The sequence below is a fragment of the Lithobates pipiens genome, unplaced genomic scaffold (genome assembly GCF_037356315.1).
Source record: "Lithobates pipiens isolate NorthernLeopardFrog02 unplaced genomic scaffold, aLitPip1_a1.2 Scaffold_19, whole genome shotgun sequence".
Classification (NCBI taxonomy): Eukaryota; Metazoa; Chordata; class Amphibia; order Anura; family Ranidae; genus Lithobates; species Lithobates pipiens.
Genome location: NW_027507764.1, coordinates 242831078 through 242857841, shown reverse-complemented (window position 1 = coordinate 242857841; position 26764 = coordinate 242831078). Strand labels below are relative to the sequence as shown.

General features: G+C 44.4%; 1 protein-coding gene across 9 annotated transcripts in view; it reads left to right on the top strand.

Moving 5' to 3' along the window:
* Nucleotides 1-26764, top strand: part of CTNND2 (catenin delta 2) — a 918973-nt gene that overhangs the window by 539546 nt on the left and 352663 nt on the right. For all 9 annotated transcript variants that reach the window (XM_077491861.1, XM_077491860.1, XM_077491866.1 and 6 more), the window contains exon 12: nucleotides 20820-21033. In XM_077491861.1, the coding sequence (XP_077347987.1) occupies nucleotides 20820-21033 (214 nt within the window). The remainder of the gene's footprint in view (nucleotides 1-20819; nucleotides 21034-26764) is intronic.

The window sequence follows — 26764 nt, the reverse complement described above, 5'->3', positions numbered from 1 at the left end:
TATTACAGGGCTGCCATCGGGGGGGGGGGGGGGGCATCCGATACAACTGTAAGGAGCCCATGGGCCCGCCTGGGCCAGAAGAAGGCAGGAGCTGGTGAAGGGGAGCCATGTTGTGCACTGCAGAAACGATGCTCCCTGTCATTGAGCTCAGACATCAAGCTCTTTACTGCCACCTCTGGCTACTATATTCATGTAAACCCCTCGTTTAAGCTGCCTGTACTGTGTTATGTAGTATGATTGGCTCCCCTGTGTCAGCAACATGTGAGCTTTGTGAAAAGAGCTGGGACTAGGTAGGAAGAGCTCCTTTACAAGTAGGGGCTGTAAAGGAAAGGGAGGGGGGCGGTTTGTGTACAGGGAGGGGCCAGAGCTTTGTGTGTTTACAGATTTGTGTATGTGGGGGGCTGACATATATACAGGTGTGAGGGGGGTTGACATATATACAGGTTTGAGGGGGGCTGACATTGATACAGGTGTTGGGGGGCTGACGTATATATAGGATTGGGGGGGCTGAGTGGGTACAGGTGGTGGACGGTGGCCGGTGTGGGGATTCAGTGGGATGGCCCATGGGCAGGTCCTGGGGAATGTTGGTGGTCAGGCTTGGGGGGCACAGGCCTAAAGCTGTGTAAGGGGCCTAAAAATTTCTGATGGCTGCCCCCTGAGTGCATAACCAATTCAGCTCTGCGGGCATACTATGTATGGCCAAAGAGTGAACCTTTAATCACAAGCTGATGGCTGCAGCGGCATTCTTCTGGGGGTTTAATAAATTTTATTGCCAACAATCAAGATTTTTACAAATTGCTCTGGAGCCGAACTGGATATAGTTGTATATAAAATGCACTTTTTATCTTTCAAAAACTGTTTCCCAATGCTAAACCTTTCATCCAATTTCTTAATTGCTGCATTTGTACATTTTAAAAGCCAGTATAAAGGAATAGTAGTGGTTAAAAAAAAAGCATTTGTGGGTTTAACTAATCTTTTTTTTTATATAATACTTTAATAATACTTTTATAAGTATAAGGCCGCGTACACACGCACGGACTGTTTGCCCAACCTTGTTCGTCAAACAGTTTCGGCAAACAGTCCGCTCAAAATTTGCATGAGCGGACTTGCCCACACACGAGCGGACTGTTTGACGAACAAGGTTGGGCAAACAGTTCGCTCAACTTTTGAAATGAACGGACTCGCCCACGTAAGGAGGAGGCAAATCCGCCCATTTCGAGCGCGTGTACAGGTAGGCGGGGCCCGCGAAGGAGACGTCGCGGGCTCCGCCGCCTGGAATGGGCTTAAAGGGGAACCCCAACGCCGAAAAAAATCGGCGTGGGGGTTCCCCCAAAGTCCACACCAGACCCTTGTCCGAGCACGCTACCCGGCCGGCCAGGAAAGGGGGGCGAGCGAGCGCGCCCCCCCTCCTGAGCCGTACCAGGCCGCGTGCCCTCAACATGGGGGGTGCCTTGGGGAAGGGGGGGCCGCGCGGCCCCCCCACCCCAAAGCACCTTGTCCCCATGTTGATGAGGACAAGGGCCTCTTCCCGACAACCCTGGCCGTTGGTTGTCGGGGTCTGCGGGCGGGGGGCTTATCGGAATCCGGGAGCCCCCTTTAAGAAGGGGGCCCCCGGATACCGGCCCCCCACCCTATGTGAATGAGTATGGGGTACAATGTACCCCTACCCATTCACCTGTGAAATAAAGTACAAAAAAAAACACAACACAGGGAAAAAATATTTTATTGCACAGCTCCGGGGGTCTTCCGTCTTCGGGGGTCTTCTCGCCGGACTCCTCCGCTATCTGTGTGTAGCTCTTTTACTAGCGGAGGAGTCCGGCTTTCTTCCTCCCCGCCGCCGGCCTCTTCTCCCGACTTCGGGGGTCTTGTCCCCCTCTTCGGTTCTTCTGCCGGGCCACCGCGCCTTCTTGTAGCTCTTTTACAGGCGGTGGCCCGGTCTTCTGTCGCCGCTGCCTTCCGTTCTTCTGTCGCCGCCTTCGGTTCTTGTTCTTCTTCTTGTTCTTCTTCTTCTTCTCCTGGAGATGTTGACTCGACGAGCTCTCCGGCCGGAATGCCAGGGACACGCTCCGCTGCCACTTATATAGTGACAATGGGGCGGTGTCACATGGTATATGTCACATGGGTTGGTCACATGGTGACCCCGCCCCCTTACGATGTCATAGTCCCCATGTGACATCAACCCATGTGACCAACCCATGTGACATATACCATGTGACACCGCCCCATTGTCACTATATAAGTGACCGCACAGCGCGGCTCTGGCATTCCGGCCGGAGAGCTCGTCGAGTCAACATCTCCAGGAGAAGAAGAAGAAGAACAAGAAGAAGAACAAGAACGGAAGGCGGCGACGACAGCGGCGACAGAAGACCGGGCCACCGCCTGTAAAAGAGCTACAAGAAGGCGCGGTGGCCCGGCAGAAGAACCGAAGGCGGCGACAGAAGAACGGAAGGCAGCGGCGACAGAAGACCGGGCCACCGCCTGTAAAAGAGCTACAAGAAGGCGCGGTGGCCCGGCAGAAGAACCGAAGAGGGGGACAAGACCCCCGAAGTCGGGAGAAGAGGCCGGCGGCGGGGAGGAAGAAAGCCGGACTCCTCCGCTAGTAAAAGAGCTACACACAGATAGCGGAGGAGTCCGGCGAGAAGACCCCCGAAGACGGAAGACCCCGGAGCTGTGCAATAAAATATTTTTTCCCTGTGTTGTGTTTTTTTTTGTACTTTATTTCACAGGTGAATGGGTAGGGGTACATTGTACCCCATACTCATTCACATAGGGTGGGGGGCCGGTATCCGGGGGCCCCCTTCTTAAAGGGGGCTCCCGGATTCCGATAAGCCCCCCGCCCGCAGACCCCGACAACCAACGGCCAGGGTTGTCGGGAAGAGGCCCTTGTCCTCATCAACATGGGGACAAGGTGCTTTGGGGTGGGGGGGCCGCGCGGCCCCCCCTTCCCCAAGGCACCCCCCATGTTGAGGGCACGCGGCCTGGTACGGCTCAGGAGGGGGGGCGCGCTCGCTCGCCCCCCTTTCCTGGCCGGCCGGGTAGCGTGCTCGGACAAGGGTCTGGTGTGGACTTTGGGGGAACCCCCACGCCGATTTTTTTCGGCGTTGGGGTTCCCCTTTAAGCCCATTCCAGGCGGCGGAGCCCGCAACGTCTCCTTCGCGGGCCCCGCCTACCTGTACACGCGCTCGAAATGGGCGGACTTTCCGAGCGGGGAACAGTCCGCTCATTTCGAAAGTACAGCGGACAAGCCCACACACGGGCGGACTGTTCGCTCAAACACAGTTTCAGCGGACAGTTTTTCGGAATTTCCGAAAGACTTTGTCTGTCCAACTGTCCTCTGAAACTGTCCGCTGAAAGCCCACACACGAGCGGACTGTCCGCCCAAACACTGTTCAGCGGACAAGGTTGGGCGAACAGTCCGCCCGTGTGTACGCGGCCTCATTCTCCTTTAAGGGGAAAGTTGGGAGGTATGTCTGAATTTTGATGGGGACACGTGTTATTTGTTATTTATAGGATCCTCTGGGGAATTTACTACTCTTTGTATTATTCTGGTGATAGATCTTTAATCATTTCAGCCACGGAAGGTTTTGCCCCCTTCCTGACCATAGCACTTTTTACAATTTGGCACTGCGCTGCCTTAACTGGTCATTGCGCCGTCATGCAATGCTGTACCCAAAGTAATTTTATGTCCTTTTTATCCCCACAAATAGAGCTTTCTTTTGGTGGTATTTGATCACCTCTGCGGTTTTTATTTTTTGTGATATAAATGGAAAAATACAGAAAATTTTGAAAAAAAATTTTTTTTCTATAAACTAAATTTTAGTCATACATTTATCTCATTTCTTGAGGTGCTAAAATGGCAGGGCAGTACAACCCCCCCCCCCCTTCAGGTGACCCCATTTTGGAAAGTAGACACCCCAAGGAAATTGCTGAGAGGCATGTTGAGCCCATTGAATATTTTTTTTGTCATAAGTGACTGAAAATTCCAAAAAAATAAAATAAAAAATAAATTACACAAAGTTGTCACTAAATTATATATTGCTCAAACATGCCATGGTTATATGTGAAATTACACTGGATACGGGAATACCACATGTGTGAGACTTTTTGGGAGCCTAGCCATGTACCGAAGCCCGAAAACCAATCACTGCCTTCAGGCTTTCAAAGGGCGTAAAATGGTGACTTCACTTCCTCACTACCTATCACAGTTTCGGAGGCAATGAAATGTCAAGATAGCACAAACCCCCCCCAAACGACCCCATTTTGGAAAGAAGACACTTGAAACTATTTGAGAGGCATGTTGAGTCTATGGCATGGACATGGCATTTTATATTTTGGTTTGGGACAATATAAATTATAATTTTTTTTTACACAAAGTTGCCACTAAATGATATATTGTTCAAACATGGTTATATGTGGAATTACACCCCAAAATACATTCTGCTGCTTCTCCTGAGTATGGGGATACTACACGTGTGGGTCTAACCGTGTACATGATCCTGAAAACCAGTCACCGCCTTCAGGCTTTCTAAGGGCATACATATTTCACTCCTCACTGCCTATCACAGTTTCGGGGGCCATGAAATGCTCAGATAGCACAACCCCCCCCCCCCCAAATGGCCCCATTTTGGAAAGTAGACACCCCAAGCTATTTCCTGAAAGGTATGTTGAGTATTTTGCAGATCTCGCTTTTTGTCACAAAGTTTTGAAAATTTCGTTTTTTGGGGTCCTGTACAGGGCTAGGCTCCCAAAAAGTCTCACACATGTGGTATCCTTATACTCAGGAGAAGCAGCAACATTTATTTTGGTGTGTAATTCCACATATAACCCTGCCATGTTTGAACAATATATCATTTAGTGACAACTTTGTGTAAAAAAAAAAAAGAGAAACGTTTGTAATTTTCCTGAAACTTGTGGCAAAATATAAAATATTCCATGGACACAACATGCCTCTCGGCAAATAGCTTGAAGTGTCTGCTTTCCAAAATGGGGTCATTGGTGGGGGTTTTGTGCTATCTTGACATTTCATGGCCTCCGAAACTGCAGCAGAATGTATTTTGGGGTGTAATTCCACATATGCCCATGGCATGTTTGAGCAATATTTAATTTAGTGACAACTTGCAGTGGCGACAAACTAGATGCATTTTTATAAGCCTTTACAGGTTACCATTACTGATTTACAGAGGAGGTCTACTGCTAAAATTACTGCCCTTGATCTGACCTTCGCTATGATACCTCAAATGCATGGTGCAATTGCTGTTTACATATGACACCCGACTGACGCTTACGTGTATGTGTGTGGGGGTGTAGGGGCGCTTTCTTTTATTTTTTTTATTATTTATTTTGCTTTTTTATTTGATTTTTAAACTGTTCTTTTCATTTTTATTTTTTTTTAATCATTTTTATTGTTGTCTCAGGGAATGTAAATATCTCCTATAATAGCAATAGGTAGTGACAGGTACTCTTTTTTGAAAAAATTGGGGTCTCGGATGTCTCCTCTGCCCTCAAAGCATCTGACCACACCAAGATCGGTGTGATACAATTTACCAATAGCGCTGTTTATATCCGGCGAAACCCAAGCTCTTAGTTTCTGGTTTCTTAGGCCATAGAGCTCATTGGAGCCATTCTGGTCTCCAGTCAGCTCTATGGTCAGCTGGCGGAACCACCGGCTGCATTCTCTTGTTCCCTGTTGGAACAGGAGTGCTGGGAAAACCATGGAAGATGATGGGTTGTTCCCTCCCACTGCTTGTAAAATCAGTCTAGAGGCTAATTAGTCACTAGGATTGCTTTTACATGAAAGTCGCCCACTGGCTGAAAAGAATGATACCGAGATACCTAAACCTGCAGGCATCATTCTGGTATAACCACTCAAAGTCCAGCAACATACCAGTACGTTGTTGGGCAAAAATTGTAATGTTCTTTTTTTCACGCAGCCTATGAGCTGAACGAAAAAAAGAGATTGATCGGTGGGTATGCCCACCATTAGAATACCGCCCTTCATCCATGGCACTTCCAATGTTGGGCATACATGCACCATTTTTATTTTAACTGTGGTGGTGAAATCACCACCTAGATCACTGGAGTCACTGATTTTTGTATTGTGAGGGCAAATGCTGTTGCTGTCAAGATAAATAAATCAGTGCTGCAGCTGAATGGTACTGGTACCTGAAAAACAAAGGATGGTAATGATATAACATTAACTCAATAAAACAACTTGGTTTTTTAATCTGTGCCTAAAAAATATATGCCGAAGCATGGGGGCAATCCGCCCCTAATGTTAAGACTCCTCCACCCCTGCCCCCATGCTTCGGCATACAGTATCTCACAAAAGTGAGTACACCCCTCACATTTTTGTAAATATTGTATTCTATCTTTTCATGTGACATCACTGAAGAAATTACACATTGCTACAATATAAAGTAGTGAGTATACAGCTTGTATAACAGTGTAAATTTGCTGTCCCCTCAAAATAACTCAACACACAGTCATTAATGTCTAAATCACTGGCAACAAAAGTGAGTACACCCCTAAGTGAAAATGTCCAAATTGGGCCTAGTTAGCCATTTTTCTTCCCCAATGTCATGTGACTCATTAGTGTTACAAGGTCTCAGGTGTGGATGGGGAGCAGGTGTGTTAAATTTGCTGTTATTGCTCTTTCTCTTTCATACTGGTCACTGGGAGTTCAACATGGCACCTCATGGTAAAGAACATTCTGAGGATCTGAAAAAATAATTGTTGCTCTGCATAAAGATGGCCTAGGTTATAAGAAGAGTGCCAAGACCCTGAAACTGAGCTGAGAATCATATAGTGGTTTAACAGGACAGGTTCCACTCAGAACAGGCCTAGCCATGGTCAAACAAAGAAGTTGCATGCACGTGCTCAGCATTGGTCTGCATGGCTGGTTGGTCTGCATGGTTGTCATTCCAGAAGGAAGCCTCTTCTAAAGATGATGCACAGGAAAGCCCGCAAACAGTTTGCTGAGGACATGCAGACTAAGGACATGGATTACTGGAACCATGTCCTGTTGTCTGCTGAGACCAAGATAAACTTATTTGGTTCAGATGGTGTCAAGCATGTGTGCTGGCAACCAGATGAGGAGTACAAAGACACGTGTGTCTTGCCTACAGTCAAGCATGGTAGTGGGAGTGTCATGGTCTGGGACTGCATGAGTGTTGTTCATTGAGGGAACCATGAATGCTAACATGTACTATGACATATTCAAGGAGAGCGTGATCTATTCTCTTCTGATACTGGGCCGTGGGGCAGTATTCCAACATGATAACAACCCCAAACACACCTCCGAGATGACCACTGTCTTGCTAAAGAAGTTGAGGGTAAAGGTGATGGACTGACCAAGCATGTCTCCAGACCTAAACCCTATAGAGCATATGTGGGGCATCCTCAAATGGAAGGTGGAAGAGTGTAAGGTCTCTAACATCCACCAGCTCCGTGATGTCGTCATGGAGGAGTAGAAAAGGACTCCAGTGGCAACCTGTGAAGCTCTGGTGAACTCCATGCCCAAGAGAGTTAAGCCAGTGCTGGAAAATAATGGTGACCACACAAAATATTGACACTTTGGGCCCAATTTGAACATTTTCACTTAGGGGTGTACTGACTTTTGTTATCAGTGGTTTAGACATTAATGGCTGTGTGTTCAGTTATTTTGAGGAGAGAGCAAATTTACACTGTTATACAAGCTGTACATGCATTAATTTATATTGTAGCAAAGTGTAATTTCTTTAGTGTTGTCACATGAAAAGATATAATAAAATATTTACAAAAATGTGAGGGGTCTACTCACTTTTTTGAGATACCGTATGCTCTTTTTTTTAACTGTGGTGGTGAAATCACCTCCTACAGGGCTGGAGTCACGGCTTTACATATCGTGGGAGCGAACGGAGTTGCTGTTATAATAAATAAATCCGTACTGCAGCTGAATGGCGTACCTGCTAAGCACATAATGGTTAACAATAAAGCAAAATAACATTACAGTACAACAGTAAGACATATCATACCTGCAAAGCACATACAATAAAACATAGTAAAAATAAAACATCACAGTTCTAAAATACAGTAACAATAGAGAGAGAACAATAGATATAGAGCGATAGAGAGTGAACAATAGCACGGCAATAGAGAGTAAACATAAGAGAGAGAACAATAGAGAGAGAAGAAAAATAAAACTACAACTATTTTTGGCTTTTTTATTTATTTGTTTTTTATTTGTTTCATTTCTAATACCTCCCACCTAAACTCAGGACAAACCAGGGCAGGAGGGAGGAGGAGAGAAGAGAGGGGGGAGAGAGGAGGGGGGAAGGAGAACCCCCCGCCCCCCCACAGAGGGCCTAACACAAAAAAATGTAAAAAAAAATAAAATAAAAAATAACCCCCACAGAGGGCCTATCACAAAAAAGAAGAAAAACCCCACAGAGGGCCTAGCACAAAAAAACAAATTAAAAAAACTGTGGGCCTAGCACACAAAAAAACCCCCAGAGGGCCTAGCAAAAAAAAAGACCTGTCAGCTAAATCCTCCTGGAGAGGGCACCCCTCCCTTTGGGGGTCGAAAGCAAATCAGCTTTATGCACTCAACCTAATCTCCATATTCTTTGAGTGCTTTGATGTAGTTGAACATGTTTTAGAGGGGAGAGTCCCCCGGTTATCTCCGCCAGCTCCTCTAGTCTACCTTTCAATACTTATTTATATTTTAATTATGATCCTTATAATATTGTGTAGTTACTATATATCTAATGCCTTTCAAGTAACCATACTTCATATACATTCCTATACCTACACATACATTTTAATCTCTAGTCCCAGGTGAGGATACTTCTTCAAGGGTCTCAGCTATACCCTTGGGTGTCCGGAAGCAAATTGTTAGGTCTCTTCACGGAACAAGATTAGTGGATACATGGTGCCTTTTTCACTCTGGAGAAAGAGATTATTCCTTTTTCTCAGCCCCACACAAGGCATACTCTCGTATAGATTATTTTTTTATTCTGCACAACCAGCTGCATGCAAAAGAGGAAGTAAATATTGGGAAGATAACCTGGGAAACTGTGGAAACTGAACGAAAGCCTCCTACAGGACCCCTCTTTGATAGAGGAGGTACGTAAAGAGGCAATATGGTATTTTAAAACCAATGGCACTCCTGAATGTAACTCAGGAGTGATTTGGGAAGCCCACAAAGCAGTGATGCAAGGAGCTTTGATTAAGCACACGGCTAGGATTAAAAGAGAGAGAGAAGCCAAAATAACAGCGCTAATGGCAGATATACATCGCCTAGAGATGTTGCACAAACAAACCCCTACTTTAACTGTGGAACGGGATCTTTAGGCGACGCGCAGACAGATCATACATTTACTCCGGTATAAAGCTAAAAGAGCAATACAAGTAGGAAAAAAGCAGAGCTATGAGTATGGGAATAAATGCAGTAAACAACTCGCTGATTCTCTGAGGGAACAGCAATTAAGTCCTTATGTCCCATTGATTATGGGAACTGACGGTGAAAAATATCTACTGCCAAGAGAAATAGCGCAGAGGTTCGGGGACTTTTATTCAGCTTTGTACAATTTACACCCGAACCTCCAAAATCAGACTGCGGTGGAGGAATATGTGGCAACTTATGGAATGCCCAGCCTGGCGGCTACTGCACAGCAGGAATTGGAAAAACCGATCACATTGGAGGAGGTTCAAGAAGGGTTGAATTTGGCAAAGTTAGGGAAGGCCCCTGGCCCAGATGGTTTTACCGCTCAATATTATAAGCTGCTCTTTCCTATTTTAGGACCTTATTTGGTCAACATGTATAACGGATTGTGAGATCTAGGTTTGTTTCATATGGAATCCCTGAAAGCGTTAATTATGATCTTACCTAAGGAAGGTAAGGACCCATCACAATGCAGGAGTTATAGGCCGATATCCCTTTTAAACCCAGATCTGAAGCTTTTTTCTAAGATCTTGGCGATGCGGTTCCAACAGTACTTACCATCCATGGTCTATTTGGACCAAGTAGGGTTTGTCCAGACAGGGGAAGCACGAGATAACACGATCAGGACTCAGAATCTAATACATATAGCCAACACTTCCAAAACTCCATCTTTATTCCTGGGAACAGATGCAGAGAAAGCTTTCGATCGTATAAACTGGCAGTTTATGTTTGCAGTGCTAAGACAAGTAGGAATGGGTAGTAATATGATTAGATGGATTTCAAGTATTTATACACAACCATCAGCTCAGGTTAAGGTGAATGGAGTGTTTTCGCAGCTTTTTAGAGTTACCAATGGAACTAGACAGGGATGTCCACTGTCCCCAATATTATTTGTTTTGTCATTAGAGTCCTTAATGTGTAGGATCCGGTCAAACCCAGATATAGGGGGTTTATCAATAGGAGGTATTCAGTATAAAACTTTGGCATACGCAGATGATATGATGTTTTCATTGACTAATCTGATAGTATCTTTACCTAACCTTCTTCAATAAATAGAGACATATGGCTCAGTATCAGACTTTAAGATCAACTTATCAAAATCGGAAGCAATGGGAGTTGGGATATCTAATGACATATTAGGAACACTGAAGGCAAGTTGTAAATTTAAATGGTCAGATCAAGCTTTGAAATTCCTGGGAACTTTTATCCCAGCAAACCTTTCCCATACATACAATCTCAATTTTCCACCAATATTCGCGGCACAGTGGTGTAGTGGTTAGCACTCTCACCTAGCAGTAAGAAGGGTCCTTGGTTTGAATCCCAACCACGACACCACCTGCCTGGAGTTTGCATGTTCTCCCTGTGCCTGCGTGGGTTTCCTCCCACACTCCAAATACATGCAGGTAGGTTAATTGGCTTCTGTCCAAAATTGACTTATATGAATGGGGACCTTGGATCGTGGGCTACTTGAGGGTAGGGACTGATGTGAGTGTGCAATGTACAGGGATAGGGACAATTGTAGGCACTCACTCAGGTTGAACTGGATGGACTGGTGTCTTTATTCAACCTTACTAACTATGTAACTATTACATAAAGTGCGAGTTCTTTTGGAGAGATGGCAGAGAGGGTTCCACTCCTGGTTTGGGAGGTGTAATTAAATAAAAATGAATATTCTGCCAAAATTTCTGTATTTATTTCAAGCACTACCCATTGCTACCCATTGCTATACCTAAATATTATTTCAAGCAGATACACTCCCTTCTTGCTAGACTTATTTGGGCAAACACCCAAGGATTAGCAGAACCCTGTTGACTATACCCAAACAAAAGGGGGGACTAGCTGTACCAGGCTTGTACAAATATTACCAAGCAGCTTTATTAAGCCGCCTGATTGATTGGAGTAGACATGGGGATGGGAAGATATCGCCCGGCCTGGAGCAGGCTCAGAGCAGTGCTTTACTGCAACAAGCCGCTTGGTGTTATAAAGACCTTACGACTACTACAAAGGCACATCCCTTGATAGGACCCACCCTAAAGATAGGATTTGAGCTCTTCTCTAAGGGTAAACTATCGGCAATAATCTCACCATTGTTTCCAGTACTGGGGAATCCCCAGTTTGAACCGGGTCTGAGGAAGGGAAAATTCATGGTACTGATAGACCAAGGGATCTTCCAGGCCTCTCATTTTTTAACAGGGGGAACGTGGCCCATATTTTCATTGACAAAAGGACCTTTGCCATATCATTTGGATTTTTGGCGCCCGATACAGCTGAGACACTTTGTTAAATACTTTAATCCCACCAAGTAGGTATGAGCGCACTTTAACTATCTTTGAGGGATACTGTAACGGAAGCGGTGTACTGTATCAAACTCTCTCTAAAACGTACGCGCTGCTGGTTGCACCCTGTGAGGACTTTAGGTTGCCCTTTTTTAGGGGATGGCAGAGAGATTTGGATCAAACCTTTATGGAAGAGCAGAGTACTAATATAATACACAATACACTTGAGTCGTCAATCTGCATAAGAATGCAGGAGACAAATTTTAAGATTCTATCTCAGTGGTATCGCACCCCGGCATTTCTAAATAGATGCTACCCGGAGGTATCAGATAATTACTGGTGCTGCAGGGGGAAGGAGGGGACGTTAATGCACATTTTCTGGTCCTGCCCTAAAATAGAGAACTTTTGGAAGGAAGTCTAGAGAATTGCTCAAAAATTGAGGAGGAGAGGAGAGGTTTTTTTTCTTTTTGCTAGGTTTTTTTTTCTTTTTGTTTGTAAATATAGAGGTAAGAGAGAGCAATACACTTCAGGAATATATAGATAGAGTCCCCCAGGATGGAGTCTGAGATATACTGTACTTTGATTAAGGGTGGCAGATGACTTCTGCCTTGATGTAATGGGGGGATTATAATTATAATAAGATAGTTGATTTTGTTGTATTTAGAGTGCATGGTCGTGGTCTTGGAAGAAAATGAATTTATATGTACAGTGCCTTGCGAAAGTATTCGGCCCCCTTGAACTTTTCAACCTTTTGCCACATTTCAGGCTTCAAACATAAAGATATAAAATTTTAATTTTTTGTGAAGAATCACCAACAAGTGGGACACAATTGTGAAGTGGAACGAAATCTATTGGATAATTTAAACTTTTTTAGCAAATAAAAAACTGAAAAGTGGTGCGTGCAAAATTATTCGGCCCCTTTACTTTCAGTGCAGCAAACTCACTCCAGAAGTTCAGCGAGGATCTCTGAATGATCCAATGTTGTCCTAAATGACTGATGGTGATAAATAGAATCCACTTGTGTGTAATCAAGTCTCTCTATAAATGCACCTGCTCTGTGATAGTCTCAGGGTTCTGTTGAAAGCGCAGAGAGCATCATGAAGACCAAGGAACACACCAGGCAGGTCAGTAATACTGTTGTGGAGATGTTAAAAGCCGGATTTGGATACAAAAAGATTTCCCAAGCTTTAAACATCCCAAGGAGCACTGTGCAAGCGATCATTTTGAAATGGAAGGAGTATCAGACCACTGCAAATCTACCAAGACCTGGCCGTCCCTCTAAACTTTCAGCTCAGACAAGGAGAAGACTGATCAGAGATGCAGCCAAGAGGCCCATGATCACTCTGGATGAACTGCAGAGAACTACAGCTGAGGTGGGAGAGTCTGTCCATAGGACAACAATCAGTCGTACACTGCACAAATCTGGCCTTTATGGAAGAGTGGCAAGAAGAAAGCCATTTCTCAAAGATATCCATAAAAAGTCTCGTCTAAAGTTTGCCACAAGCCACCTGGGAGACACACCAAACATGTGGAAGAAGGTGCTCTGGTCAGATGAAACCAAAATTGAACTTTTTGCCCACAATGCAAAACGATATGTTTGGCATAAAAGCAACACAGCTCATCACCCTCAACACACCATCCCCACTGTCAAACATGGTGGTGGCAGCATCATGGTTTGGGCCTGCTTTTCTTCAGCAGGGACAGGGAAGATGGTTAAAATTGAGGGGAAGATGGATGCAGCCAAATACAGGACCATTCTGGATGAAAACCTGTTGGAGTCTGCAAAAGACCTGAAACTGAGATGGAGATTTATCTTCCAACAAGACAATGATCCCAAACATACAGCAAAATCTACAAAGGAATGGTTCACAAATAAACGTATCCAGGTGTTAGAATGGCCAAGTCAAAGTCCAGACCTGAATCCAATCGAGAATCTGTGGAAAGAGCTGAAAACTGCTGTTCACAAATGCTCTCCACAAATGCTCTCCATCCAACCTCACTGAGCTCGAGCTGTTTTGCAAGGAAGAATGGGCAAGAATTTCAGTCTCTCGATGTGCAAAACTGATAGAGACATACCCCAAGCGACTTGCAGCTGTAATCGCAGCAAAAGGTGGCTCTACAAAGTATTAACGCAAGGGGGCCGAATAATTTTGCACGTCCCACTTTTCAGTTTTTTATTAGTTAAAAAAGTTTCAAAAATCCAATCGATTTCGTTCCACTTCACAATTGTGTCCCACTTGTTGGTGATTCTTCACAAAAAATAACAATTTTATATCTTTATGTTTGAAGCCTGAAATGTGGCAAAAGGTTGAAAAGTTCAAGGGGGCCGAATACTTTCGCAAGGCACTGTATATTAGATTATCATATAGACATGCATAATATGTTATATTTGATGTTGATAATGTATATGCCTTTCTTCCTCTTAAAATCAATAAAATATTAAATGGGAAAAAAAAAGGAAAATGCCTCCCATGCAGCCAGCTCACTGCATTTGGATTTGGAAGTTGGGCCACTGCACCGTTTGGAAACAGAAGGGCTGTGATAATTTCCTGGAATTTAAGGAAGGATCCAGTTTGTCCTTAAGCTTTGTATAGCACATAAGCATTCAGCAGAGCCAATTGGAATAGATATACAGACACTTTTTCATTTTTATACCAGCGTCCGGCCTTATGGGCAATTAGGTATGTTGAGGTCTACCCCCCCCCCCCCCCCCCATATTAAGGCTGTATTCGTGGACACAGAGGGGTTTCTCCACAACACCAGTCACCGTTTGAATTTTGACCATCATGTCTGCGTGAAGGGAGGAAAGAATGATTATCCCTCCACTTCACAGTGAGCAAATTATTACATCTCAGGCAGGCTCTCTCCCCCAGCCTAAGATGGGAATCTACAAGCCGCCGCTGGGTTAAGTCCCAGCAATTAGATTGCACGGTGCCACATGTGCCAATTCCATGATCAAACAAGTGACTAAAAAGTGGCAGGCTTGTGTAATAATTTTCCACATACAAGTGGTACCCCTTTCCGAATAAGGCTAACACCAAGTCCCACACAATCATTCTAGCACTACCTATGTAGTCTGGGCAGTTCTCCGGCTCTATGTAACTATCTCTTCCCTCGTAAACCATAAAACTATATGTATAGCCTGTTGCCCTGTCACAGAGCTTATACAGCTTGACCCCATATCTGGCACGCTTGCTGGGCAGATACTGTTTGAATGACAAACTTAATCAGGGACTCATCAATGCAGACAACTTGATTGGGAGTAAACAAGGCTGCAAACTGCTTGTTGAAGTTGTTTACGAGGGGCTGAATTTTGTAGAGCCGATCATATTCAGGGTCACCCCGAGGACAACAGAGTTCATTGTCATTGAAATGCATGAACCGCAAGATCTGCTCATATCATGTCCTGGTCATGCAAGCAGAGAACACGGGCATATGGAGAATTGGGTCAGTGGACCAATATGACCGCAACTCACTTTTTTTAGTTATGCCCATGAGGAGAGATAGGGCCCGGAAGGTCTTAAATTCGGAGACCGTAATAAGTCTCCAATCTCTGGCAAGGGTCAACTGGGGATTAGCGGCAATGAATTGACCAGCATACAAATTGCTTTGGTCCACAATAGATCTATAGAGCTCTTCCGTGAAAACCAGCGAATAAAAATCAAAATCATTAACCACCCTTTTTCAAAATATCCACCTTACATAGTTACATGGTTACATAGTAGGTGAGGTTGAAAAAAGACACAAGTCCATCAAGTTCAACCTATGTGTGTGATTATATAAAAGTTAATCACCAATAAAGGAGTTAAATCTCCAATAGAGGAGGTCATTTTTAACCATTTTTGGAATTTATCATATTCCAAACTGTTCTTTAACAAAGACCTATTTTTGCAGGTTACATGTTCACTAAATAGTTGCTGTGTGCCCTTGGTCCATGTACCATTAACCTCTTGCTATCCAACCTATGTATGTAAACATCCTGATTAGCAAGTGGTTCTAAGCAAGATTATGGCTATTTTTTTCAACCGGTCATTGGCTGTCTTGTAAAAGTGATCCTGCTGTACATCAAGCCCTCCACCTGCAGCCTGCACCTGCAGTGGTTCCTGGTTCTTTAATTCATCTGGGACCCTAAAACCATGGTAAGTGGTTAGGATGGCTGTCCACAGAGGGACTGAGGATCTTCTGTTTGACTTAGCAGCAGGGCCGGTGCAAGGACTTTTATGTATACAGGCAAAAGTGCATTCTGGTGCCCTCCCCCCCACCGTCCTCCCACCACCCCCTCCCTTCCAACAGACAGCAACTTTGTGTGAAGGATGGGACTCTAAATTAGCCCTTTCATTAGAATCTGCACAGTTCCCCTTCTCTAAATTAGCTCTTTCATCAGAATCCACAGAGTTCCCCTTTACACTGTAAGGGGGAACTCTGATGAAAGAGGGCACTAAGCACCATTATTTAAATAGGAAGTAAACTCCTCTGGTGTTTTTGTACCTGTAGGTACTGTAAATATCTCCTAAACTGTTTAGTAGATATTCACTGTATACTGCTCCAATTACATAATTGGCGTGTCCATATGTGCCATTTCTTCAGGGCCCGTGCCGTGACTGGTGGCTCCCGCGTGCATGCGCAAGGGTGACATCATCGCGGCTCCGGCTCAGTCACAGCGTCGGAGCCCGCGAACATGGTAGTGACTCCGGGAAAGATGTCAGCGGTGTGTGGGCGCCGCTGCAGGGCTTCGTTAAAAGGTAAGTATTATATAATGTGCTAGTATCCGGTGCATAACAGCTCATAATGGCTTTACCTTGCAGGTTTCTTTTATTTTTTTGGAAGTTTACAACTTCTTTAAGGGGGGACACTGACAACTCTAATGTAAGGGGGCTCTGGTGGCATTGCCCCTCCTACATCAGAGTTTCTCTTTCCCTGGAGTTTGCAGAGTTCCCCCTTATATCAGTGTCCTCCTCCCTTCCCTATTATCTTAGGGTTCCAAGTCACGCCTTTCTTTTGAATCATTGTTCATTCAATGCATGTAGGCAGTAGGGCATGGTTTAGGTCACCGTGAACCGGCTCGGCTGTAGGGCACAGTAGGAGGGCGGGCTGTAGGGCATTGCAGGCTGGCTTGGGCTAAGGTGGACTGTTGGTTCTTTCTCCTCCTCCTATCTTCTTTAAGCTACTAGAAACAAACACCAAGTACAATGATATCATGCGCACCGTCCTGTACCCGCCCTGATGCCCAAGTTAGGCCAAAGCTCAAATATATCCAAGGAATTGAGAATGTCAATTAGCAGTGTTCAAGCTCTAATCAAGAAGTGGAAAATGAGGGGTTCTGTTGAAACCAAACCACGGTCAGGTAGACCAACTAAAATTTCGGCCACAACTGCCAGAAAAATTGTCCGGGGATGCAGAGATAACTTCAGGTGAAATACAGGACTTTCTGAAAACACGTGGTGTGGGCTGTTTCAAGATGTAGAATAAGGAGGCACTTGAAGAAAGATGAAGAAAGATGGTTGAGTCGCCAGAAGAAAGCCATTACTACGCAAATACCACAAAGTATCCCATTTACAATATGCCAAACAGCACAGACACAAGCCTCAAACCTTCTGCCAAGTCATTTGGAGTGATGAGACCAAAATTGAGCTTTTTGGCCATAATCATAAAAGCTACATTTGGAGAGGAGTCAGCAAGGTCTATGATTAAATTTACAGAGGTGGATCGCTGATGTTTTGGGGATGTGTGAGCACAGGAAATTTGGTCAAAATTGGCAAGATGAATGCAGTATGTTATCAAAAAATACTGGAGGAACATTTGCATTCATCAGCCAGGAAGCTGCGCATGGGACGTACCTGGACATTTCAACATGACAATGATCCAAAACACAAGGCCAAGTCGACCTGTCATTGGCTACAGCAGAATAAGGTGAAGGTTCTGGAGTGGCCATCTCAGTCTCCTGACCTCAATATCATTGAGCCACTCTGGGGAGATCTCAAACGCGCAGTTCATGCAAGAATTTACAGGATCTGGAGGCTTTTTGCCAAGAGGAATGGGCAGCTTAACCATCTGAGAAGATAAAGAGCCTCATCCACAAATACTACAAAAGACTTCAAGCTGTCATTGATTTTAAAGGGTGTAATACGCGGTATTAAAGCAGAGTTCCACTCAAAAATGGAAATTCCGCTTTAAGTGAAGGTGACCCCCTGACATGCCACATTTGGCATGTCCTTTTTTTTTTTTAGAGGCATCCAGCTCCCACTTTCTCCTGGTGCACCGTGGCACTGGAAGGAAGATCACCTCTCCCCCCTCCCTCTTGGCAATCATCTGGGATACGTCACAGGTCCCAGATGATTGCCTGGCTAGTCACAGTGTGCAGCGTGGCTTGCACATGCGCAGTGCGTGGCAATGCCGGCGCCACAGAGAGGAGGGGGAGAGGAGCCGTTCACCCTCATCACTGGACCATGAGACAGGTGAGTGTCTGATTAATAAATGTCAGCAGCTACGCTTTTTGTAGCTGCTGACTTTTATATGGGTTGAATTCAGCTTTAAGAACTGGGGTATGTAAACTTTTGATCAGGGTAATTTGGGTAGTTTCTGTTGCCACTATGATTTAAAAAGAATAAACGCAGTTGATTCATAATAAATGGCTTCAGCCAAACACTAACCATGAGTGAAAGAAAATTTTTTGTGTTATTATTCATATTCTCTGAAAAGTGGCATAAATTATGAGCACAGCTGTGTGTGTATTTGTCTATGTGTAAATATATATATATATATATATATATATATATATATATAGTAGCGGCGGGCTCCTAAAGAGCACACGCTATGTTTTTCAAAGTTAACTTTCTACTCAGACTACAGTATAGTTTGGGTCAATTTGTCTAAATTAGATTTCTGTGTCAGTTTGACTGGGCGTGAAATGTTCAGCCTGGCCACAAGGGGTCGCTGCCTCTGGTGGCAGGCGTGAAACTATGGTCTAGTCAGGCGTTTGGTTACTCTCTTTCAGAGTCAGGTCAGTGGGAGTGGCCCTCCCGCTGTGCCCTCTGGGAGAGGGTATTTAAGACACGGATGTCACGTGGTTCGTGGTTCCGGTCAGTATGAAGAGTTGAGTACTTGGTCCTGGTCCTCCTGACCAGCCCCCAGGAAGGCTATGGCCTGGGGTGCGGATCCACCCGACTTTAATGCCTCGGGGCTGGCTAGCCCAAGGCAGGGAAACTAAAGGAGGATTCTGAGGTGGTTGGGTGCCGTCTCCGGTTCTGGAGAGACCCAGTATACTTCAAGAATTCCAGGGGAGGACTCTGTAGAAGATTACCACGTGTGAGTTTGGTTTTCTTAACAAGAGCCTGGAAGGGCTGAAGTAACCGAGAGAATCCGGACTTGTGGATATCGCCAAGCTGGTTGAAACATCCAGGTATCCTACAAGTTTTCCTGCGTGTTCTTCAACAACGTCCGTGATAAAGACTTTGTTCCTGGGCAAGCGCCTTTTTGGCTGCTAGGCCTTGTGAGAGAGGGACTGTCCAACCTGAGTGCTCATCCAGCTGCGAATGGCTATTCTCTGGATGCAGTCAAAGTAGGCAAATTCTTTAACGTTTTTGACTTTGACATTGAGAGTACCTGAACTTTCCTTTCCAACCCTCTGATCCCCAGTTAAAGACTGTTCAATGGTTGAAGTTTGCAAATAAAATCCATTCAACTGGATCTATTGTCAGTCTCAAGTTACTGGGTCATCTACCACGGGACATCCCCTAGACGTGCCACAAGAAGAAGCAGAAGGTAGCGGTAGGCCCAAAAATAACCAGCAGCTCCTTCGGGGGTTAGTGCTACATATATATGAAAATTATTCTTGATATCTATTACATACACTTTCACATGAGCGGTCTGATTGGGTCCCCCCAACTGTTTGTCAGGTTGACCCTCCATTCTCCTCTATGGAGCACCCATGTAAGTGGACCAGGTCCACTAAAAACAAACAGATCTGTTCCCCTCCATCTAGGCGGATCAGAGGGTGTTGGGATGTAAACAGACAGTGGAGTCTGTTTAAATGTGACTGCTCATAGAGTAGCGGGGCTGTGTCCATGTCTGCTCTGAAGAAACTGAGCAGACATGGACCTGTCATCCTCCTGCACTCAGAAGGAGATCAGTGGACAGCCCACCCTGTCTGAAAAGGGCCTTATTGTCAATGTTTTCTGTTTTATCTCCATCTCCTTGTCTCTGTCCTCATGTCCCCTTCGGTCCCCTTCTATTCCTCATGGAGGTCCCCATGATGTACATGCAGCAGCTGCAGGCTGTATATTCAGAGAACAAACAGTCACATAGAATGAGGCATCTAAGCCATGCCCTATCTTCCACTGAGGATTGTCATCTGCACCATGCCATTCCAGATCCTGTGCCTGCTGACCCCGCCCCCTGGTATCACTTGGCTCCTCCCTCTGATCTTACTCAGTTCCTCCCAGGCTCCCCATCAACTCACTTGCCTCCAGTTCAGCAGCCCATATCCCTGTGCTGAACTGGAGGTGGGACTCTGTGGGAGGTATTGGTCATAGGGCGGGCTGAGGGGAGAGAAGGGGATTGGTTCAGAAACGAAGGGCCATTATCTGCTTTGCATCTGACTGAGTGAGGTAAATGTGCAAGCAGGGCCGTAAGCATTTCTTGAGGGACCCCTGGATTTGCTGACCCCCCCCCCCCCCCCACCTCTCCTGCTATCCTAAGGTGGCTGCCTTATGCTTGTAGCGGCCCTGCTTCCCAGTGTGTCACAGCTCTAAAACAGGTGGAGCAGCTCCTCTAACATGGAGGTAAAGGGTTCCTAATAGAGTGGGAAAGACATCAGAAGCACTAGGTACTTCTTTAAAATGATTACATGGTACATATTTGCCTTTTATACTCACTACAAGCACTTCTGGACGTCATAGGTGAAAAGCAATACACATAGCTTTGCGTAATACATGCTTAATACTGTTCTAATGTTGTCTTACCTTGAGTTCACTGTTAATGCAAGATTAAATAAGTAATTATTGTAAAGGATATTTTTGCACATTAAATGCATTGTACAGTAAATAATATATAGGGGAAATGTTAATTTTGCATATCTTAGAATTTACATGATTAATAATTAAATATAATACTGTATATTTCAGATAAGAAGACAAGGAGGGATTCAGTTGTTAGTAGATCTTCTAGATCATCGTATGACAGATGTTCATCGAAGTGCCTGTGGGGCACTTAGGAACTTAGTATATGGTAAAGCAAATGATGACAACAAGATTGCACTGAAAAACTGTGGTGGTATTCCAGCATTGGTACGGCTACTCCGAAAAACCACAGATTTGGAAATCAGAGAACTTGTAACAGGTTTGTGGCATATATTTTTTTTGTTTTGTTTGTTTTTTTACCAAGTTAAAGCAGTAGTAAACCACAAAAAAATAAAAAAACTTCTCTCTGAAAATGAATGTCATAATGTGCTAGTGCGCATTGCATACTAACACATTATGAACGACTTACCTGAAAATGAAGCCCTCCAGCAGAGCGCAGACACCACTGACAAGGCTTCTTTCTTCACGTGGACTTCTTTCCAGGTTCACGGACAGCAGCCGTTTTACTGGCGGAGTTGTGATAATGTCACTCCTGCGTGGGAGTCACAGGCGCTGCATGGCACCCCACCTCTTAGTCATCTGGGTTAAATGGGGGATATTTATTTTAATTTTTTTGGAGTGAATGTGTAGGGGGTCTGTGTATCCCTACTTATTCACAGAGGAGGGGGGGGGGGTGGGCTCTGAGGGCACCCTTGTTAAAGGTAGCTTCCAAAGTCTGATAAGCCCCCCTGCCTGCAGACCCCCACAACAACCGGCCCAGGTTGTGGGGAAGAGGCCCATATCCCGTCAACATGGGGACAAGGTTATTGTTGAGAGCATGTAGCCTGTTGTTATTCAGGAGGGAGGGGGCGCTCGCTTATCTGGTATGCATGGAGAAGCATGCCGTTTTTTTCCCGATTTGTTTTTTTTTATTGCAATTCTTTCTTTTAAATTCAGCTTTCAGTGGGGAACTCCGCTGATAACTGATGACTCACCGGTTTTGGCAAGGAAGCAGCGACCACCTGTTCTTTGATAACCATGGTGTTTAGAGGTTGTTAAGGATGCGGATGGCCGCCCGCTCCTTAACCACTTGGTGACCGTATACTGTGTATATGTGTTTGTGTGTGTGTGCGTGTATATATATATATATATATATATATATATATATATATATATATATATATATATATATAATCGGAAAGGTGGCTCTCCTGTGCAGAATTGCATACCTGCACCCACTCAGCCAATCAGCGCGTCCGGTGGACTCGATATCCGCCGGGACCCGCTGATCTTTTGGGACAGAAGCAGAACTGTAAACCAGGAACACGAATCTCTGCTTTCCCATAGTACAAGCACCCCCCCCCCCCCCCACACACACACACACACACACACACACACACACACACACACACACACACACACAGTAAGCAAGCACATTTTAGGCACACATTTAACCCTTTGATCGCCCTGATGTTAACCCCTTCCTGCCAGTGTCATTAGTACAGTGACAGTGCATATTTTTAGCACTAATAATTGTATTAGCGTCACTGGTCCCCAAAAAAGTGTCACTTAGTGTCCGATTCTTCTGCCCCAATGTCGCAGTCCCGCTACAAGTTGCTTATTGGAGCCAACACTAGTACAAAAATAAATAAAAAGTTCCATAAATATAGCCCATAGTTTGTAGTTTGCTATAACTTTTGGCCAAACCAATCAATATACGATTATTGGGATTTTTTACCAAAAATATGTAGCAGAATACATATTGGCCTAAATTGATGAAGAAATTAGATTATTTTTTTTTTTTATTGGATATGTTTAAGGCTACTTTTACACTGAGGTGCTTTAGAGGCACTATACTTCTAAGCCCTTTTACACACGGTCGGACATTCCGATGGACAATGTCCGATAGGACCGTGTTGTCGTATAATCCGACAGTGTGTGGGCTCCATCGGACTGTTTCCGTCTGAGTTTTCGACGGACCAAGTTTTCCAGCTGGGCTATAAAATTTTCCGCACATGATCCGATCAAACTTTGTCCGATCATGTGTAGAGAATTTCGATCGGACAAAGTGCCACGCATGCTCAGATAAAATTCCTAGACCAAAGCTATTGGCTACTAGCCTGAACATCCTGTCGTCCCGTCCTAACAAAATAACGTCATCACGTTAAGTACGATCGGATTTTCTGACAACTTTGTCCAACCGTGTGTATGCAACAGTTTCGGACAAAATCCGCCGGATTTGGTTGTTGGAATGTCCGACCATGTGTACAAGGGCTAATGAATGGTCTTGCTTGAAATGTCCATATGATCAATGCTTGCAGCCAATTGGCTGCAATGCTGATCAGTGTATTCTGACAGCAGGGGAGTCCCGCTGTCAGAATATAATGACACAGAAGGGAGGATTTTCTCAAACGCGTGGATGGGTAAATTGGTTCAGTTTGGCTTGCTAAATGAAAAAAGCTGAGCCTTGTATGGTCAACTTTAGTCTGTGACCATTTTTAGGTATTCACACGGGAAAAGGAACATTTGCATGTTGTGCTGATACTTGCAACTGTACATTTAGGGATATTTTTACTGCATTTTTACCTTTGAGGAATTACAGTTTTACAATCACTGTTTTCTCTTTCATGTTTTATTACGTACAAACAAGCACAGAAGTTGTCTTTGAACAATTTTTTTACAGCAGGAAAAGAGCATAAAACATTCAATCAGAATAAAGAATAGCCTTAAACAATAGCATAAGAACATTTAACTAGAAGAGAAAATATCCTAAGCTTATAGCCAAAAAACATCTGACCAGAAGCTGGTTAGTTCATGCCCATTTTTTTAGAGGAATAGTATGCAAATTTTTATAAATGAATCCATTGTATTTATGGGCCATTAATATATCACACAGTACATTTTAGCAATTAGATTGAGGTAATCACATTTTTGTTTTCGGCACATAACCACTCAGCTGGCTTACAGTTAGGTGCTGTAGCATAAACTTCATAGCAAAATACATTTTCTAGTTCTCTGTACAATATATATGCAGCAATATCTTAAAGCTGAACTTCAAGCAGACATAAGGCTGGGTTCACACTGCTGCGGGGGGAGATCCTGATGTGATTCGCACCGCAAATCACATCCGATCTCCGTAGCGATGCGAGTTCAGCCATACAGATAGTATGGCTGAATTCGCAGCGCTCCCGCAGCAAACTCGCACGGGACCCTTTTTTTGGTCCGCAACAGAATCGGATCGCATGGGGGTTCACACCATGCGATCCGATTCCTGTGCGAGTCGGCAGATCGCACTGCGATATGCGGACGGATCTGGGGGTGTCATTAACATAACATTGACACTCCCAGCCGTCCACATAGGGCAGTGTGAACTGCCGGCGGGAGGTGTGCGATGCGGGTAAATGCCGCGGATTCGCGGCGTTCCCGCATCGCTATAGTGTGAACCCGGCCTAAAAGACACAAATTAATTCAGCTCTTTAATCAATAGCTACTCGTTAACCACTTTCAGACCAGACCATTTTGCAGGCCATTTTGCAGGCCAATGACCAGACCACTTTTTGTGATTCGGCACTGCGTCGCTTTAACTGACATGCAACGTGATTCCCAAACAAAATTGATGTCCCTTTTTTCCCACAAATAGAGCTTTCTTTTGGTGGTATTTGATCACCCCTGTGGTTTTTATTTTTTGTGCTATAAACAAAAAAAAGCACCAATTTTGAAAAAAACTCATTATTTTTTACTTTTTGCTATAATAAATATCCCCCAAAAATATATAAAAACATTTTTTTCCCTCAGTTTAGGCTGATACGTAGTCTTCTACATATTTTTGTTAAAAAAAATCACAATAAGTGATTACTGATTGGTTTGCACAAAATGTATGGCATTTTTATTAATAATTTTTTTTTTTACTAGTAATGGTGGCGATCAGCGATTTTTATTGTGATTGCAACATTATGGCAGACACATCGGACATTTTTGACACATTTTTGGAGCCATTGTCATTTATACAGCAATCTGTGCTAGAATGTTTACAACAGCATCTCCCCGTTCTCCTTCCCCGTAAGACGATCGCGGGTATCCCCGCGGCGATCGAGTCCATGGGACCCGCGTCCAGACTCACGGGGGTCACGACCGGCACGCGTGCACGCGATGGCAGGGCGGCAGATTCAACTGGATGTACCTGTATGCCACTTTGCCTGCCCGTGCCATTCTGCCAATGTACATCGTCGTGCATCGGTCAGGAAGTGGTTAAAGTGGATGTAATCCCTCACACACCCAGTAAAGTGAACAGCCTCGGATGATACACAGGGATGAAACAAATCTCCCTATATAAGTTTTACATGTATATCTGCTGTCTTCATCTGTATATATATCCTTTAGAAAGTGCTCTTCCTGTTAAAGTTTTTCTCTTCCTGGTTAGCACTGGGAGTGGATTATTGGCATACAACCAAGATAGCTGATTGGAGCAAAGGCACACACCCCTCTCCTCATAGGCTAAGGAAGAAAGGAATGTGCAGAGCTCTGCTCTTAGACAACAAGTTGACTGCTAATCTATTTATAGAAACCTCCCCCCTACACACACTTCTATCTCCCATCTCGGAGAATGTGTGAGAAGCTATGAGGCTGATAACAGAGCTAAGGAGCAAGAGACAGCTACGGGAGAGAGATAAGAAAACACCCGGATCTCTTCAGCAGCCCATTAGATCCTCACAGGCTTTGTCGATGTGTTCTCAGCTCTTTCTCTTGTCCATATAATGAACTTGATGTTGAGTTATTCACCTTATGGTCATCACAGAGGACAAGGGGGTACTCTTTACGTCTGGAGGGAAATATATTTAATCTCCAAATACAAAAAGGTTTCTTCACAGTAAGAGCTGTGAAAATGTGGAATAGACTCCCTCAAGAGCTAGTTCTGGTTAGCTCAGCATCTTGCTTTAAAAATGACTTGATTCTTTCCTAAATGTACATAATATAACTAGATACTAACATTTATAGGTAAAGCTGATCCAGGGAATATCCAGTTGCCTCTCGGGGGATTAGAAAGAGATTTTTTTCCCCTGCTGGTGCAAATTGGCTCAATCTTTGCTGTTTTTTTTTTTCCGCCTTCCTCTAAATCAACTGTGGGTATAGGATTGCGTATTTGAGATGGTATGATATTTTTTTCTCTTTTTACCTTTTATAGGTTGAACTAGATGCACTTGTATTTTTTTTTCAATTTCACTAACTATGTAACTATATGCATTTCTGATATCCAGCCTACCCCGGCCATTGCCCTATTGTCAAGGATCCCTGAGTCCATCTCCAAAATTAAAAAGGGCATCTTATGGCATTGTCTACTACATTGACTTGGGTTGCTGTGTCCTGATATTGGAAATATACTTCCTTGCCCTACCTCTCATGCCGCGTACACATGGTCGAACTGTTTGACGTACTTAGTCCGTTGAAACACATTTCAGCGGACAATCCGCTCGTGTGTGGGCTTCAGCGGACTTTTTCAGCGTGCAGTCCGGAGTACTAAGAATTTAGGTTTTTCCAAAAATCTGTCCGTCGTACTTTGGTTTCAGCGGACAATACGGTCATCAGTATGCTAGTTCGACGGACTAAGAATGGCGCATGCCCAGAAAGGATTTACACAGCGGAAGGGTGCTTTGCTGTGTCTTGGACTTAATATTTCTAGTCCCGTCGTATGTGCTGTACACGTCATCGCGCAAGCTTTCGACGGACTGTTTGTGTATCCGTGTGTGGTCAAGTCCGTTCAGTGGAAACTACGACGGATTGTCCGTCGGATTGTATGACGGACTAAGTACGCCATACAATCCGCTCGTGTGTACGCGGCATTAGAAAGGGCCCTGATTTTAAATGAGATCATGGCATTAGAAACTTTTTTTAACAGTTTTTTTTATTAATCTTTATCACATAAAGGATACATTATAAACATAATACACAAGAAATTCAGTGTACAATTATCAATTCGTCAGCATCTAGTGTATTTTACACAAACAAGATATCCT